Source organism: Muscardinus avellanarius, assembly GCF_963383645.1.
Source record: "Muscardinus avellanarius genome assembly, chromosome: X".
Classification (NCBI taxonomy): Eukaryota; Metazoa; Chordata; class Mammalia; order Rodentia; family Gliridae; genus Muscardinus; species Muscardinus avellanarius.
The window spans coordinates 66,337,926-66,356,545 of NC_137792.1; the positions used below are offsets into that span (position 1 = coordinate 66,337,926).

Here is an 18,620-nt window from a genome sequence, read left to right on the forward strand (position 1 = left end):
CTCCTGAGTACTGGGATTACAGGTGTGTGCCACTACACCTGGCACCGATTTCTATTTATTTATTTTTTTTGGTGTTAGCGATTGAACAAAATATCGTAAACATGCTAAGAATACTTTATACCACTAAGCTATACCCTCAAACCTCTTTTTATTTTTGAAAATGGCTACTAGAATATTTAGAATTATAAATATGGCATACTTTATATTTTTATTGGCTAGCATTGCTCTAAGTGATGAAGGAATAAAAACCATCAAGACAGGAGTGATGTCACACACCTATAATCCCAGTACTTAAGAGGCTGAGTCAGGAAGACAACGGGTTTGAAGTCAGAATTAACAATTTAGCAAGACTGTTTCAAGATGGAAAGAAAAGTAGGGTTGGGGGTATAGCTCAGAAGTAAAATGCTTCTAGGTTCAACCCTCATTAACAAAAAGAAAAAAAAAACAACAAAGAAGTTAAAACTGAATCACCCCCACTTTACTGTATATTCAAAACAACCTAAATGCTAATAATTAGTACATCTACTATCTCCTACTGAGGCCAACAGGATGCCTGAAACCAAAAGACGATGACAAAGAGCACTGACAAAAGACTTCTGCATCTCCAAAATTTCGGCGTCTATATCTAAGCTAGGAATAAGAGCTCTTAATGAAGGCCTCAAAGCAAAGAAGAGAATTATAAAAATTTCAAGAAAAGTGACAATTCGATATGAAAAAGCATTCTGGAAGTGTCTGAAAAATAAAATCTTAATATTTACCAGATTTTTTTTTTGTGGTACTGGGGTTCCTGAAAGCCCTTCTACCTCTGGGCTACACTCCCAGACCTATTTTATACTTTTTTATATTTGGAAACAGGGTCTCTTAAGCCAGTGCGATCCTCCTGTCTCCGCCTCCCAAGTGCGGGGATTACAAGCATGCACCACCATGCCCGGCAATATTTACCAGTTTTACTGGTGCTGACCCAATGACAAAACAAATCAAAAAGGTAAAATAAAATCTACAGGTTTTGCACAAGGTTAGCAGAGTGCCATGTATTCTAACAGTTTGTTGAATTGAGTTTGAAAGAAGCAGCCTAATTGAATTTGATTTCCTTTTAAACTAAAGTCAATGTAACCAGTGTGTGTCCATACACAACATTAAAACTCTCCACTGAGCTGATTAATACACATTGTGGCTAGATATTGTGCTGTCTTTGCCCTTTATACAGCAACTACTAGATTCTTACTAGAGCACTAGCTGCTACAGGGCAGAATTAGGTAGAACCTGGACCTTTGTCATATACTAAATACCTCATTATATCTATATCTGTTTTACCTAAAGTATGAGGGCCACGGAAGCATGACCACCTGAAAGCAGCATATCAGAGTATTATCATCCAGAAGATTTGGGTCCATGTAGAAGGCACAGGTATCACCAGAAATTGGAGAGTATTAAAAAGAATCTTAAAAAAAAATAAGGAACTGATTTTTTAATTTTTAACTGAATTTTTAAGCAAATTATATGCGAGTACTAAGAGAATAACTGCTACAGGGATTATGTGCCCTATTAAACAGCACATAATTCCACTTAAAACATAAAAAGCCAAAAGTGGTATCAAGAGGTCTATTCAGCTAATTCGGTGAAATATCAAAAGCAAAACATTCAACCCAGACATCTGGCATTGTGAAAACAGGCTAAGCAGTTGGTTGATCGATCTATTTTCAACAAGTTATGTGGACATCTTATAGGCACTGACTTAGTCTACAGGCTATTGCCATGAAAGGGGCAAAAGTCTTATCAGAGAATAGAGTTGAGATGGCCAAAATGATCCAGTAACCTCTGTTCAAATTTGAGCCATATTAGGACTCTCTTCTATTGGGTTGTTTTGAATGAGCCCCAAGTCTATTTATATATTTCCTAGTCTTCTTTATCACCTCCTTGTATACCATTGAACAGTTTTTGAGGACACAAGCCACTATTACAATGTTGTCAAGGCCCTTCTCATTTTCTAGTTCAAATCCTTGTTCATGCTGTTTGCTAAGTACTTGTTCCCTGTGACAGCTTTCAGGCAAACAGAACACACTGAATGCTGCATTCCAAACCACTCTGTCCTGCTGGGCTCCAAGTAAAACAAGCTCTTCAAACTCCATCATGTGAACTTTTCACAAGGAACAATCTCCCTCAGACAATTCCATTCAGACATACTATCCGTGAAACTGGGATTCAGGGAAGAGGTGACATCACAGACTTCCCCCTCTGGCCAGGGTCATGACCACCAAAGTTGTATTTAAGAGGCTCCCATGTGGTTTGGCACATGATTTTCTTAATGATTTAACATTTCCCCTAACTTTTCCACAAGCATTGCATTTAAGATATTCACACTCAAACACAAAATTGGGTTCTGATGCAAAAAAAAAAAAAAAAAAAAAAACCTGGGATTTCCAGAAGTAAAGAATGAGAAAATTGTAGCTAAGATAGGAGAATAAATGTAAGACATGCTATAAAATACATGCCATGAGTGGCGTATTACATCTAATCAAGATGCTTGGGGAGATTTTTTAAGGGGACCGGTGTTACTCACGTGCTGGAACACTAGCCCTGTATGTATGAGGCCCTGAGGTTCAACCCCCTACACAGGAGGAAGAAAGGAGGGGGGAAAGGCAGGAAAAAGGTGAAATAAATGAAAGGAATTAGATTTATTTTTAAATGTCTCAAGCCAAGATTTAGAGAGGAGAGCTTTGTAAAAGGCAGAAGGATTATTACACTGAGCTGGACAGCCAATTTGTCTGCAATAGAAGCAGAGCAGTACACCCAGCTACATTCTGAGGAATCTGGAGTTGTTTTCAGAAAGACCTGCCTGACAGCTCCTGAAGAAGGCTTTGGACTCTTCTCAAAGATCTTTCACATGAGGAGAATACCTCATGGATTGGGATGATTTCCATCCCATTTCTCCCCAGAGTTGGGCATGTGAAGACATTGGTCTAGTGAGTCTAGGAACTCATTTATGTAACATCCTCCTGCTAATATAGTATTTTCCTTTTTGTACTGGGGATTATATCCAGGGGCATTTTACCTCTGAGCTCGACCTCCAATCCTTTTTAAAATATTTAACGTGATCTCACTGAGTTGCTGAGAACCACTCTAAGTTGCTGAGGCTGGCCTTGAACCTATGATCCTCCTGTCTCAGCTCCCAAGTACTGGGATTATAAGAATGTGCCACTATGTTGACTCAACTTAGTATTTCTGAAGAAGGTAAGTACCTAAAACAAGAGGGCATTTGTTGTAATATGCCTCTTAAGTATTTGGATTCTTTTTTCATTCCCAACCTGCAGATGAAGATGAATCATATAAGAGGAAGGCTGCACTGTGCAACCATGTTCCAATCCTACAAGTGGTCAGGGTCATATCCTTCTAGGGAGGCTCCTAGCTTGGAGTTCTTTCAACTTGGCAGCTTTTATTTTAAGGAGTTCACAGAGCTCAACCAGACAGACATTAAATTATTAAAATAAGAATAGCATAGAAAAAAGTTTATCACTCCCACTGCCTACTGAATTATATCACAGATTAAAATGCAGAGCTTATGGGGACCTTAAAGATCACCCAGCACGATTGCCTCCTTTATTTCATATTCCAAACCCAAAAGGGTCCATAAAAGAACTGATTTGCTCAAGGTCACCTATTGTAAAAGTCAAGACTTAAACCTAGATCCTGTGTGCTCACTACCAATGCTGAGGCTCACCTGTCTTCTGTCTTGTCTACAAAAGAAAAAGAAATTTGGTCATTTATTTGCTATACTTCTGCAGGGAAGCATGTTCACTGACCTATAGAATAAAACTTTTGAAGATTTGTTCTGATCTTTCCTTCCCCTAATATAATTTTATGATGATTTTTTCCTTTAAAAAATCATAAAAGTGTCAGGCATGGTAGCACATACCTATTATACCAGTACTTGAGCGGCTGAGACAGGAGGACCAGACTCAAGGACAGCCTCAGCAACATACCGAGACTCTCAGCAACCTAGTGAGATCATGTTTTAAAGTTAAAAAAAAAAAAGCCTGGGGGTGAATCTCAGAGTTATAATGCCACTGGGTTCAGTCTCTAGTACCTAAATAAATAAATAAATAAATAAATATTTAAAGTAATATTTTTAAAATATTTAAGTATTAAGTACAAACAGAAAATGGCGGATGTTATAGCTATAAATCACAATGACTTTCACAAATTGAATACACATCCATATAACACAATAAACCATGGAGGTTCTTACTTCCCTAGGAAAGGAGCCCCTTGGGGTGAGAATGAAAGAATTACAGTCTAGTGGGGCAAACAAAACATCAAATTGACAATTTCAGCAATGAGTCATATGTGGAGATATTAGTGGGCAGGGGCATTTAATCTTGACTTAGAAGGGCAAGGAAGGTATCCAAAAGAAAGAGAGAGAGAGAGAGAGAGAGAGAGAGAGAGAGAGAGAGAGAGAGAGAGAGAGAGAGAGAGAAATGGAAATGGAAAGAGAAAGAGAAAGAGAAAGAGAAAGAGAAAGAGAAAGAGAAAGAGAAAGAGGAAGGAATCCTGAGGTGAGGTGAGATGAGGCTTTAGATTGAACAGGAGTTAGCCAGTCAAAGGGGGCATTCCATTCCAAGGATGCTGCCAGGCAAAAGGGGCTCAGGGCAACGATGATAAAGTTCAGGAAACTTCAAGTGGTCCAGTTTGGCTGGTGGCTAGAGTGCCATGTTGGTAGTGAGGAATGACTTGTGTTCCTTGAATGAACAGTTTAAACAGCTTTCCCCAAGTAAACAAAACAGAGTTAAATAAATTATGCCTGCCATGCCTGACAGACTTCATAATACACGTTCGCTAGCCCCATCCAACTATCAACATATTAATTAAAGCATCATACACAATGGTGAAGGGAGTAACCGGATAGAACCTACCAGGAAGTCACTGTGGGCTACCCTAGTGAGGTCAGCTGCCCCATCTTAGGGAAGTTGTTTCCCAAAGATTCATTAGATTTCCCTAAGGTTTTCCTTGTCCTGGGTGATCTTTAAGTCCCTTTTGATAGTGCATTTTTGAAGACCCCACTATTATGGTTTGAATCTGGAGTGCCCCCCCAGAAGCTCATGTATTGAAAGCCTGATTTCTAGCAAAGCAAGGTTCATAGATGAGGTATGGCTAGAGAAGGTGGGTCACTGGGGGCATAACTTTCAGGAATAAATCTGGTTGTTTCATGTCTCTCTCTGCTTCCCAGACACCAGGAGCTGAATAGCTGTCCTTCAGTACATCTTGCAGTCACAATGTTTCTTCCTTGGAGTCTGTAAATTATGGACTGAACCTTTGAAACTGTGATCCAAACAAACATTTCCTTCTCTAAATTGTTCTTGTCAAGCATCTTGGTCACAACAACAAAAAACCTAACACAAACTAGTAATGAGACTTGGGATTTTGTTGTGAGTATACCCGACCATGTGGTTCAAAAGCCTTTGATAGTGGTTTGCAGAAGGAATTTGAAAAGTTTTGGAAATTCAGACTGGAGAAGTCTTAGAAATTTGTAAGTGGAGATTAATATGAAATTCGGTAATGAATTCAGAAGGCCATAATGCCTATAGGAGTGTGGACAGAAAAGATTGTGTTTATAAGGTTTCAGATGGAAAGGAATCAAACTAGAGACCACACGTGCTACATTCCAGCAAAGAACTCAACTACATTTTGTCTAGATCCTGAGATTTTCTGTGAGGTTGAATTTATAGGTGATGGACTATTCTGGTAGAGAAAATCCGAAGGCAGCATAGCATTCAGGAGGCGGCATGAATATCACTGGTGGCTTTTAATTAGGTTTACTATGAAAATCTGGAGCAGAAAGTAAGCGGAAAAGATTTTAAAACTTTCAGTCTAGCCAGAAAAGGGTATGTATAATTGAGACCAAGGAAGGTGCAGTAGCTGAATAGTTAGCACCATTAAAGAAAAATTAAGTCCTTTGCACAGAGACAATATGAAAGATGCCTTGATTTTAGGAATCAACAAGATCCTACCTATTGCAGGTTCAAGGGCTTAATATTGGAAACTTGAGAGAGGTCACTTGAGAAGAGGCTTTGGGGGAACTCTTCCTTTTTTTTGCGGGCCTGGGGATGGAACCTAGGGGCATATGACCTCTGAAATACACCCCCTGCCCTATTTTTTATTCTGTATTTTGAAACCATGTCACTGAGTTACAGAGTGCCTCACTAAGTAACTGAGGCTGTCCGCAAACCGTGATCCTCTGGTCTCAGCCTCCCGAATGCTGGGATTACAAGCGTGCGCCACCACGCCCGGCGGGGGGGAACTCTTCTTATACAGAAAGCTTAGGAAGTTGTTTTCCTAATATTAGTTCTCCATCTTCATCCACCCAGAAACTCAGAGGCCATAGCAACATTGGTCCAATAGGTCCCAGCAACTACCCTAGCTGGTAGCAGACCTGGTATCTTCCACATGGTACTAGTTTTGCAGGAATGCAAGATGCTGGAGTTAAGGGGCCATGGAGGCTTCCATCCAGATTTCAAAGGAAGGCCAGGGAGTCGGGGCAAAAAATAACAGGGTTGGGATCTCTGTAGGCAGACCCTAAAGGAAGCAATTTGTGAAGGTGTAAGAGTAAAGGGGAAGCTTCAATGGAAACACCAGGAATAAAGTGTTGTTTCAGTCTCAGAGGAGAATTAAGCAGTGTTAGAACTAGTAAGACTATGGAAACTCTTGGAGATGAATAGATTGTGCATTGTGAGATGGCATGAGCTTTTGCGGGGTAGGGATGGAGTGATACATTTTGGAAATGGAACCCCCCCCCCCAAAGCACAAGTGTTAAAACCTGGTCTTCATTAGAACAAGGCTCAGAGTTAGGACATGCCTAGAGACAGCGAAACACTGGAAATCTGGCTTGAGGACAGATGCCTGTCCCTTTTTCTATTTCTCTCTCTCCCCTCTCCATTTGCCATGACTTGAGCAGCTGTCATCTGAAACAACCTGCTACTACTATGTTTCTGCCTTTAAGCCAGCCTGCCATGGACTGAACCTCTGAAACTATGAGCTAAGTGATCCCTTCCTCTTCTACATTGTCCTGGTCAAATATCTTGGTCATAGCAATGAAAAAGCCAATAAACCTATTATACTCAAGTTATTAGTTGATCAAATGTAGAGGTATATATTCCTCCAAAAAGTGATTAAAAGCAGAGGTCTGTATTCCTCCACAAAGGCCTCAGATGATTAGCATCCAACACTGCCCTGATCCCACTCCATTATCCTTTCATAAAAAGCAAAGTAATTTAATTGCAATGTATTATTTCATTTGATAAGTGATCTTTATTAGGAAGCAGTGGCCTAATGGATAAAATACTCAGCTACAAGTTGGCTTTCAGGCTTCTATAAAATAAAAAATAATATTTCATCCACTAACTTTTGCCTCAGCTTTATCTGCACTTCTAAAAAGAAAATGTATTAAATATATAAATTTATAAATATAATATCTACAAAGAGAGAGATATACTTGAGGCCTGGATCAGAAGTTCACCAATAATGATCATTTTTAAAATAGCTACTTGAGCAGGGTATGGTAATACCAGTATATGGGAGACAAGAATCATAGGTTTGGGGCCAGCCTTGGCAATTTAGCAAGACCCTCAACAATTTAGCAAGACTGTTTCAAAATAAAAGTGCTGGGTGTGTAGCTCAGACGTAGAATGCCCTCAAGGTTCAATATCAACTACCTGCTCCCCGAAAAAAAGCTATTTAGGTCTATTGTCAATATTACAATCATGGTCTGGACTTGTTTTTAGACTTCACCACATAGCACAATTACCAGAACTTCCTCCTGAAAGCAGGTAACTTTAAAGACCTTTCCACTAATATTTTCATTTAGCTGGAAGGCAGTTTGAAGTTGGACTTCACAAGCTCCTTGGGAGATTCTCACATGAAGTGATCATGAGACAAAAAGCTGAATCTAAACAGTTGGGAATGAGGATAAAGGCATACAGGGGGCAATCAACTAAGAAATAGGGCATGGACATTGGGGTGACTTGCCAGGACAGTAAGTAAGCCGAGAAATAAGAGCATAGTGATAATTAGGTCTGGATAGTCACCTACTCATCCACTCATAGGATCATAATAAACTTTATTGTGAGCCAATGGACCAGGCACTAGACATTGCAGAATACAAAGTCTGTGCCCTCATATTGGCATGCCCTTTAAAAAAATAAAAAAACCTCCCTACCTACCTATTAAATTGCTGCAGTTGTTCTCTCTAACCTATAGTACAGAATGCCCCCAATGATTCCCTGGATAAGAGCTCTCCATCTCAAGAAGCAGGAAGAATGAAAACAGGCAACCCCTCCAAGAGATATTGCAGCTAGAGCCACAGGTTGTAGCCTTCAAGAAGCACTGAATAGGCTGGGGGCAGACTTTACTTCCATTTTTCAGGAAGTTGAGACAGGAGGATGGCAAATTTGAGACCAACATGGGCAAATTAGTAAGACCATGTCTAAATAAATAAATAAGTAAATAAATAAATAAATAAATAAATAGGGCTGGAGGAGCAGCTCAGTGGTAGAGCACCCCTGGGTACAACCCTCAGTATTACAAAAAAAAAAAAGGACCAAAGAACACACTGGAGATACTGGTGTTGCTTCTATGGTTTGTGATGTGGGAGGGTGTGAACAAATTTCCTAGAGAAAGCCCTGTCAAATTATATATCTCCCCAACCTAGGTTAACCAGAGCAGTGCCCCCCGTAAGGACATCCTATAAGGATATGCTGTGCTATCCCTAGTCTGGTGTCTCACACTTTCAGATAAGCAGGCATGCTGCCAAACCAATCTTCCTATAGCACAGTTTGGGTAGTATCACCCACTGTCCCAGGATAAAACATAAAGTACTAGGCCAGGCGTTAGATCCCTCTATCCTTTGGTCCTGTATTTTCCTCCAACACTGATATCCTTCTTGTGTGGGCATCTCCTGCAAATTTCTTTCCTACTAATTTTTCTAGGCCCAGTTTAAATGACATCTCTTCTAGAAGCTCTGACCCTCTCAGCAAGGAAAACTTCTGTCCTCTGTATTCCACACAGCCCTTGGGTGCTTTTCCCACAGTTAGAAGTACTTTCTTGGCTACATAATTCACTTTGCAAAGCATGGTGTGCTTTTTTGAGGATAAGGATTGTTTTTATGCTTTTTTTTAATCCCTTGACAAGACTTAATTCAGTGCCTCAGTATTTGTGGAGTGTAATACCATGATTTTATTCTATGAGAGAGTTCAGTTTACATTGTATTATTTTAATAAATCGGTCATTACAAATTTACTCCAAAGGCCATGCTAATGAAGCAGAAATAACTCATTTTAACCTAAAAGCAAGGTTTTACTAATCAATCTATGATATTTTGTGCACTATCTTTGGAAGATTCTGGGGAAAGTTTTTTTTTTAACTTCCCTCCACTCTTTTCATAATTTCACTCCCATCTCCTTCACCTCCAACTTTTCTATCTCCTGTATTACCTCTACTATGCCCCACTCTTAATTCAAAACCACTATAGCCTTTTAAGTGCCCTAAGATCTTTGCTTTCAAGTTCATCCATCCTTACCCCCTTCCCCATATTTTTTCAGGGCAGAAGAGGAAGATTTTTCATTACTTTTGTTTGCAAAGTGCATCCTCAGGAAATTTCAAGAACTCTAAGAATGTCCAAGTATACAAAGTAGTGATCTTGAGTGAAGAATTCAATATACTTATAAATAATACAAGGTCTGTGACTCTGGGGCAAATCTTACCTATGGAACAGATTCCCAGGTCAGACCAATATTGTATTTCCTAATTTGTAGATTGATGTATTTTGCTGCTTTTGTTAAATTATGGGCTTTAATATTTTGCTTATTTTGATAGAGAAGGGAGAACATTTAGTGAGTATTCCTAGGTGCCAAGCATTGTGCTAGATACTTGAAATATAGATTTCATTTGATACTCACAATGGTCTTAGCAGACACGCCGTTGCATTTTACAGAGGAAAAACTGAGGTTACTGGACACTAAATGACTGTTGCAAACTCATAGTTAATTTGTGGAGCTAGGATTCTGCTACTTGTCCTTTTAATACAAAGGTCATACCCTTTTAGTCATACTATGCTATACCTTTAAATAAAAGTCAGATGTTCATTCTGACCAACTGGTTCTTCTTCAAAACAGAAATCAGCAAAAAGATGTGACCTTGGAGAAAATAACTTTTTACACTCCAATGAAAAAGGAGCACTATTACACTAGAGACACCATCGTATTTTATCATGATTTCAATTGTCGGTTTAGTTTTCCCAAAGAGAGTACTGAATTGACCCATTAAGTATTACTTGCCCCACCACCATGGTACCTCTTTACACCATTATAATCACCAAAACTTTCAAATAAACTATCAAAACTATCAATTTTTTCAAAACAAATCCCATCTTAAAATGTATGACATCCAGTGTCTAGAAATTAGGTGCATAGTAGAGAGGAATAATCCTGGGAAACTCCAGATTTCCCAAAGATGACAAGTCTTATGATTTGGTACAATATAATTGAATTGGCAAAGACCATTAAAGCCAACAACCAAAACAAGAAAGGATAAAATTATCCTATATCCAAGTAAACACGTGCTATGTAATTCCTATTTAAGAGCGTGAAATAAGGTCACATTTATTCATTCAACAAACATTTATTGAGCACCAGCAACTGTGCTAAGCGCTATGGAATATGACTGTGAACAAGATAAACCAGGCTCTCTCCTTGACCAGATACTTTTGCTTTAAATGATCTTGCTAATTACTATGTAATATTTGACGTTGTCTAAAAGAATTATATATTTTTTGGAAAGCCAGGGCCATATGAGGCCTCCTCTTCTGAAATATTTTTAAAGTTTCTTTATGGTAAACTTGATAAAAAAAAATCTTTAACTTAAGAGGAGAAAGATGGTCTCCAGCATCCTTTCCAGGAGCACGTTGAATGTCAAGTTAGTTCTGAAGCAGTAACAGCGGCTGGCGACTAAAAAATGAGACAGTTTAGACGATTCGGTTGCGCTTGTGGGATGGGGAGTCCGTGATGCCATCACCAAACTGGGTCGAGGTGCGCTTCCGGATTCCCCCATTGTCCAGGCGGAGGGGCAGTTCTTCTGAGCTGAAAGGGTTTAGTTTGTCCTCAAGGAAGCTACTTTTTCGACGCCCGTTGCTGGCGACGCCACCTTCTTGAGGCGGGGAACTTGGGGTACCAGATCGCACACTGATGCTTGCCATGGCGCCACTGAGGCCATGCAAAGCGATGGCCTCCTGGAAAGGCTGCAGGTCGACGTCCACCGATGAGCTGGACTCGGTGTCAGCAGCCTGGCTAGCAAGCCCGGTGGATGCCTTCGGGGACGTCCTGGGGTTACGCGGCGGGGGCGGAGCGGGGGGCACCTTGCCACATAAGAAGGTAATCAGGTCTTCGCGGCGAATGGTGCTCCGGCCCTTCTTGGCCCACTCCAGCACATCTTTGATACGGCGCTGGTAGCCAACCTGGACGCCCAGGTCAAAACTTCGTTGGTAGGCATCCCCGCTCTCTTTATAGAGGCTGGTCACAGCCATAGCCGCATTCTGGAATGGGTCCCACATCGAGAGTCCTGGCTGCTGGCACGCGGAATCCTTGTAGAGCTGGGCCACAGCGGTGGCGGAGATCTGGAAGAGATGCCACAGCCTCTGCTGCTCCCTCTGGAGCCCCGCCGCCTCAGCAACCTCCGCCTCCTGCAGCTCGGAGGACAGCTGCTCTTCCTGCTCGGCCTCTGCCAGGCACTGGCACTCCCACTTGGAAAACCAGGGCTCCGCGACCTCCGCCTCACTCTCCTTCGGCAGCTCCTCCATCCTCCTCCTCCTCCTCCTCCTCCTCCTCCTCCTCCTCCTCCTCCTCCTCCTCCTCCTCCAGGCCGCGCGCCTCCGCTCCCGCCGCCGCCGCCGCCGCAGCCGCCGCCTCTCTCTCCTCCACCTCAGCCTCACCTCCTACTCCGAGATCCCCTCCTCCTTCCACCGCTAAAGCCGCCGCTGCCTTCTCCGCGTGCGCCGCCCGGCGGTTGGGCGCTGCGGACAACCGCTCTGTCGCGCGCCGCCTCAGGCCGTGGTGCACACCCGGTCCCTCCTAGCCCCTGGCGAACCTGCCTCGCCGAGATAACCCAGCACACGCCGCCGGCGCGGTCGTAGTGCCCCTTTCTGGCCCGGCGCTTCGCTCCTACTGCCCCCACTTGGCGCCGCCTGGCCGCTGCCACTGGGCCCCAGTCCCCGATTGCGCCCTGGCAGTCGCGCTGAGCACTCAGAGGGCGCAGGCTGCAGCCCTGCCTCCACGCAGCACTTGCCTACCGCTTGGCCCCTTTTTCTCACATTTGGGGGACTTGGCGACATCATCCAACGAGCTGATCAAATTTACATCCTCTGTTGCCAGAGAGGATTATGGGGCAACTTCATGGTGTCTATCACATCCAGGGCGCCGGACCGGGGAGGCGGGGGCGTGGGGGGGGGAGCCTGTCGGGGGAGGGCCTGGCCCTCACGAATAGGCAGCAGGTTGTCCACACAGTAGGTGGCAGAGAAAAGTGAATTCCCTAGACCAGAGTGGAGTTTCGTCCAGGCTAGAGCCAGAGGAGTCACCTCTAGAAAAGCGCTCACCTCCTCCCCCCCAAGCCTCAGTTTCTACAAGTGTTCATTGAGATTGTTAGATTAGATCTCTGGAAAGCACTTGAAAGTTGTGGTTGAGAGAGAACATCCCTGTCATCCCTGAAAAGCACTTCTCCGGGACTAGTTGCATACTTACCAAATTCTTAAGAGTAACGGTAAGATGTGGTATTGATTCCCCGAGTATATGTGCAAACGTTTTATCATTTTTGAAAAATGAGTGGAGAAGGTGTGTGTGTGTGTGTGTGTGTGTGTGTGTGTGTTGTACACTCAACTACTGAAAATTCCAAGACTGATTAAGGGGAAAAGAAAAGGAAGGGGGACACAAACGGAATTTTCTGCTGTACAATTCAGACCCTTTTTAAAAAGAAAAAATATACCCAATTTCCAACACACTAGAAATTCTATCTAGGTAAAACATCATAGTAATACCAACATTCAGCTAAAAAGGTATAAGAGGCTAACATCTTTTCCTCGGTTTCAATGACCAATCAATAATGATGCAATCATTTTTCATTGCAGACAATTTCAGAACAAACTGTTAAAAGAAGCAAAATTATCACTGAACTAATAATATCACCAAAATGGGGAAGAGCAGCTTACATGCAGTTTTTTTTTTTTATTTAGGGGGAAAAGTTAGAATTGAACTATTTTTTGTAGAATCTTTGCTAACTATCCAGAAAGCCTTCCAGACAAAGATAAAGGAAGTTTCCTAGCAAAATATGCTTAATAATTCCCAAATATGAAAATTAGTACATAAATTCAAATGCTCTAATCATTAGGCTTAATAATTCCCAAATATGAAAATTAGTACATAAATTCAAATGCTCTAATCATTAGGCTTTATCGCCTTCCTTAAAAGAAATACATGTTTCGAAGTTAAATTTAAAAGAGAAAAAGAAGAGGGAATTGTGCCCTTTCTCTGCAAACTGGGCTTTTTCACGATTCATTAAACCTTTTTTCCATATGTGTAATTGGACTCTTCTCATTTACATAAACGAAGGATGAGATAAAAGACTTAGGATCAACCCAAAAAGAGAGATATGTTTTTCATTCTCCTATGTTAATATATATTCATATAGATATGTACATATTAGAACTCAACTCCAGGAAGATAGACTCCCCTTTCTCAGCCCTCCACCAGACCTGAAATATTTCATGGCCAAGAAGCCAGCAGATTTGCCAGATCTTTGTGGGGTTGTTGTACACATGGTGCCTGACTGTTATCAGAGGCACATGTTTTTATTTTATTTTCTCTATGTTAAAAGCTTGGACCAAAATGACTGACAGTAGGATACCATATCCTACTTTGCCTCCTCATTTATGATTGGGTTAAAAACAAGAAGAAAGACTGCACTGTCTTTTTAAAGAACACAACCCTCTGCTTGAGCTTGAGTTGTCTGGCTGGTATCCTCCATTCAGTTGGTTTCAGCACCTGATTAATTAGTTAATTAGTACTTAGAGCTGACTAGCCCCCAGTCGGCAATTTTCATGCCCTGCATGGTGAAATGTTGAATTCAGCATTGAAATTTCTGTCGCACACCCTAATTATTATCACCCCACTACTTTTAAAGCCATTGCACCAACTTATTATTATAGACAGAGCCAGGCGACTCTGTGGGAATATGTTCATTCTGAGAAATAATGGTAGACTTAATCAATATTTTTCACTGTTGTCCTTAATGCATTTAAATAAAACAATTAAATGGGAAAATTCTAATTCAATTAGCCTCAACCCCTTCCACTGAGAAAATGATTTCATATGGGAGAGCCAGTGGAAGAATCACACCAAAAAATTTAATAATGCTTTATCAGACCCCAAAATGACAGAGAATTCATTTGTGTCCTTTTATGTCTGAAGTGTCAGGAATAAAAACTTGATGCAAAACATAATTGTTTACATATATATATATATATGTGTGTGTGTGTGTGTGTGTGTATGTGTGTATGTATATATATATATGTGTGTGTATATATATATATACATATATATATATGGAAAGGATTCTATCTATGTAGGGGGAGGGGCAATCGATATTTTAAAAACTACTATAGCTTGAGTATGAATTTTCTATGGGAAAATATTCCTTGGCTGCTGCCCCCATTCTTCCTAAATATCAATTAGGAAGAAAATAGTTGTTTAAAAAATAAGTTAGGATAAAAAAATACTAGAGGAGTATAATTTTTAGCATCTCTCACTGTACCATGACCAAAAAGGGACTATTGTGTCAAAGATTTCCAATATTTCTGGTAGCTATTTTCACCTGGTAACAATCCATATATCAGTACAGTGGGTTGCCTGGAATTGTAAGAGCTAAATGGTACACAAAACTGGATACACAACCACACAGATCAGTAAATGGGTCAGACTGAAAGCAAAAGTAAACACCAATCTTGAGAAATGAAAGAAGTTAAAAGATAAGTGTTAAGGACCTTATTCTTTTGGGAGAATAAAACAAGATTTAGTAGCTTTCCACTTAATTTAAATGAAAAGAATCACTACCTTACATATTGCAGTGATAATGTAATGGGGAAAGAAAACAAAAAAGTCTTTGTACAAATGACACCTCCTATAGTTGTTGTGAAGAAACTTTTCCCCTTGGTATCTGCCTAACAAATTCTAATTAATGCTGCACATTCCTTTACTGAAATCATTTAATGCGTAACAAGGGGGTAAAAAGAAATGCTGAATGCTCATGATTGCCCTGTTAGAATTATGGGAGTGAAAGCCTGGGGCCCCAAACTTACTGTCTATTAAAGCCAAGCTTTGAAAAAGAAATGCAACCTACAAAAGCTGTCAATCTCCCTTGCCCCTAAAGCCTGGGTTCACATGGATTCAAGTGACAGCCTTCCTCCCCCATGCACAATACATCAATCTGTCTCTCCCACAAGCACCCACAGCCCATTGTGCTGGCCGCAGGTGCCTATTATGGCACCCATGGCTGCCTCCCACAGCTCCGCCCCTGAGAAACAGGAACTGCAGACAATGAAGCCCTGTGGGAAGACAGAGGTGGGTGTTGGGAGGGATAACAGACAGATGGTAAAGGGTATAGGGTAGTAAGGTAGTTTCAAAACAAATGTCAAACATTCAAAATTATTACTTTTGCATGCCCCCAACCCTTTTGAATTGCCTTTGCTTCAATCACCATCTGTCATAATTATGAAAACATTTACCTGTTCAGATGAGTATTTGTTCCCCATTTTAGGGAGTGGTGGAGGGAGATGACCTTCAATACTCTACTTCTCCTGTTTAGCCTCTAGGTTTCTCAAGGTCACAGACTCAGGAGTTTTAGTTAAGTGACACCAGTGGACCATGCAGGGAAGGGAAAATATTTGTAATCTATTTTCCAAGGTATGTGATTTCCTTTGAGGCTTAGTTTGGGACACAGTAAGGTGTTAAATGTTATAAAAACCTAGTTACTTGGGGTAATGTAATTGTGAAATCAAAGTACTTTGAGATTTTTACAAATATCACTCCAAGCAGATGGAAACTTATATGCCAACTCTTTTCTGGTAAGGAGATGCAGAAAGAGAAATGAAGTGGATTTGATACTAAAAGTACCTATCAATGGTCTCTGACTCAGCCCTTTTCCCTATTCCCAAACTTGTCAAAATAAAGAAAATTGTAAAAGAAACTCTAAATATTATTCACATCTAGTACAATTACAAATGTATAGTTTAGGAATTTCATTTCGTAAAATGTCACTTGTCTAGGATGTTTTTATTTTCTGAATTCAGAATTAAAAGTCAATAAATAGAAAAGTTAAAATACATACCAAAAAACATATATGTATGCATTAGTTCAAATATTTTGGTTTAGTTGTTTCTTTACCTTACATGTATCTCAAACACACCACCTCTTCCTGTTTTATGACAATTCATCATAAATTAAAGACAAATTAACAATATTTTGTCTCTAGTATTAGTATCTATCTTAAAAAGTGATCAAGAAAAACCTGGCATAACTGTGTCATGATGAAGACAATTGGTGACTTGTTGGGAGGAGTACCCACAGAATAATGCCAAGGACTAAAACCAGCCAGGTTTCCCGAAGCAAACAAGAGGGTCTTGGTTTGCTGTCAAAAACCACAAACCAGGCTTTAACTAGGAACTGTCAGAGATCCAAGTGAGCTCCTGGCCAGCGAGTGCTTAATTAGCAGACTCGGTTTGCGTTTTTTAATTACACAAGAAAAACAATCAATACAATATGAAAGCATACATTGGTCTAATGTAGCCCAAAATTCACTATCTCATTAGGGGTGTATTTTGCATATTTCATAAACAATTTCAGTTTAAATTTTAAACATTATTTTTGTACCTACTATTAAGCCATGTTTCTTTACTTCATAGATATCCTTTCAGAGATTTTTATGTATTTGTCACCAAATAAAAATATACATTTCACCTTTCTTTCCTTCTCCAGTTTTCTTTTCTTTTTATTCCTTTTTTGTGGTACTGATAATTAAATTCAGGAAGTGTTCTACTACTGAGTTACACCCCCAGCCCTTTTTATTTTGAAACAGGCTGGCTTATGAACCTGTGATCCTCCTGGCTCAGCCTCCAAAGTAGTGAGATTAAAGGTGTATATCATTGCACCTAGCTGTGCCTCCTCTTTTTTATATATAAATGGTGGAATACACTATTTTTAAACTGATATATGTTGGAGATCAATCCATATCAGAACATTAATTGCTTGCAGCACATTCTTCTTAATTGTAAATAGCTTTTTTGGGGGGGTACTGGGAATTGGATCCAGGTGTCCTCTGAGTTAAACCCCCATCCATATTTTATTTTTTATTTTGAAACAGAATCTCACTAAGTTGTTGAAACTGGCCTCAAACCTGTTATCCTTCTGTCTCAGTCTCCTAAATTCTGTAATTACTGCCATGTGCCATCATACTCAGTTTAACTAAAAATAGCTTTGACTCATATTCGGTATTTGTAAAAAGTAAGACTCCAGTTAAAAATGAGAAATACATATCATTTCAATATTTAGCTACCAAAGTGATCAGGTCAGTAGAAAAATACTCTGCTTTCTACTAACAATTATTGCATTAGGCACTTCATTTCAAATACTCAGCCCAACACAGTGCTCTGTGCACAGATGTCATTATCACTGTGAACTACATTATGTTGTGAGTGTATAATGCACCAATAAGAGTGTAAAAAAAAACTCAGAAAGTAGTACAACTAAGGTCGATTATCTACTTAAATGGGAATTGGAAAGAATGTGGAGGAGAAAGTCATGGATAACATATAGATATGATCTTTGTTAGAGATTCTTAGATGGGAAAACTTTTAAGATATTTATTGGTAAAGTTTGTAAACTGTTTCTGTGAAATCCCAAATATGCAAAGTTCAAAAAAAGTCCCTAAGGCTTCCCAACTGATACAAGGTCTATTATTCCTATTTCTGCTATCTCACAAAGATGGCCTTGCCTAATTTATTTAACAGATTAAAAGATGCCAGGTTTTAACTGTAAAATTAATTGAAAATACAAAATCCCTTTACCTGTACTCCAACACCAAGATCTTTCACTTCTGGATGTTTTGTATGGAGCTACTGACATTATATTCATTTTAAAATCAACATAATCTATTGATTCAAGTTCAATACATTATTGTCAGACAAACGTGGTCTCTAATACTGGCGATGCAGGTTGAAAGTGGTATAAATTTAATTTCTCTGATACTCAATTTTCTCTAAAATGTGGATGATAATTGCTATAGTTTAGATGTGATTTTCCCCCCAAGGGTTCCTATGTTGAAGATTTGGTCCTCAGTGTGGCAGGGTTAAGGTGGTATTGACCTTTAAGAGGTGAGGCCTAGTGGGAGGTCCTTGGGTTAATTGAGATCGCCTAAAAACTCTCTAAAAGAGATTGCCTCTCTCCTTTCCTGTTTGGTGATATGATTTTTTCTTCCAACATAGACTCTTACCACTGCCATACACTCAGAGGTAATAGGCCAGAAGGGTCCCACAC

General features: G+C 40.2%; 1 protein-coding gene across 1 annotated transcript; it reads right to left on the minus strand.

Annotated features, from left to right (window-relative positions):
* Window positions 1–11,011: 11,011 nt before the first annotated feature.
* Window positions 11,012–11,842, minus strand: HAPSTR2 (HUWE1 associated protein modifying stress responses 2; the record flags this gene model as incomplete). The annotated part of the gene is made up of 1 exon (XM_080719320.1): window positions 11,012–11,842. One exon carries the CDS (start codon window positions 11,840–11,842, stop codon window positions 11,012–11,014), a length of 831 nt encoding a protein of 276 aa, XP_080575446.1.
* Window positions 11,843–18,620: the final 6,778 nt, after the last annotated feature.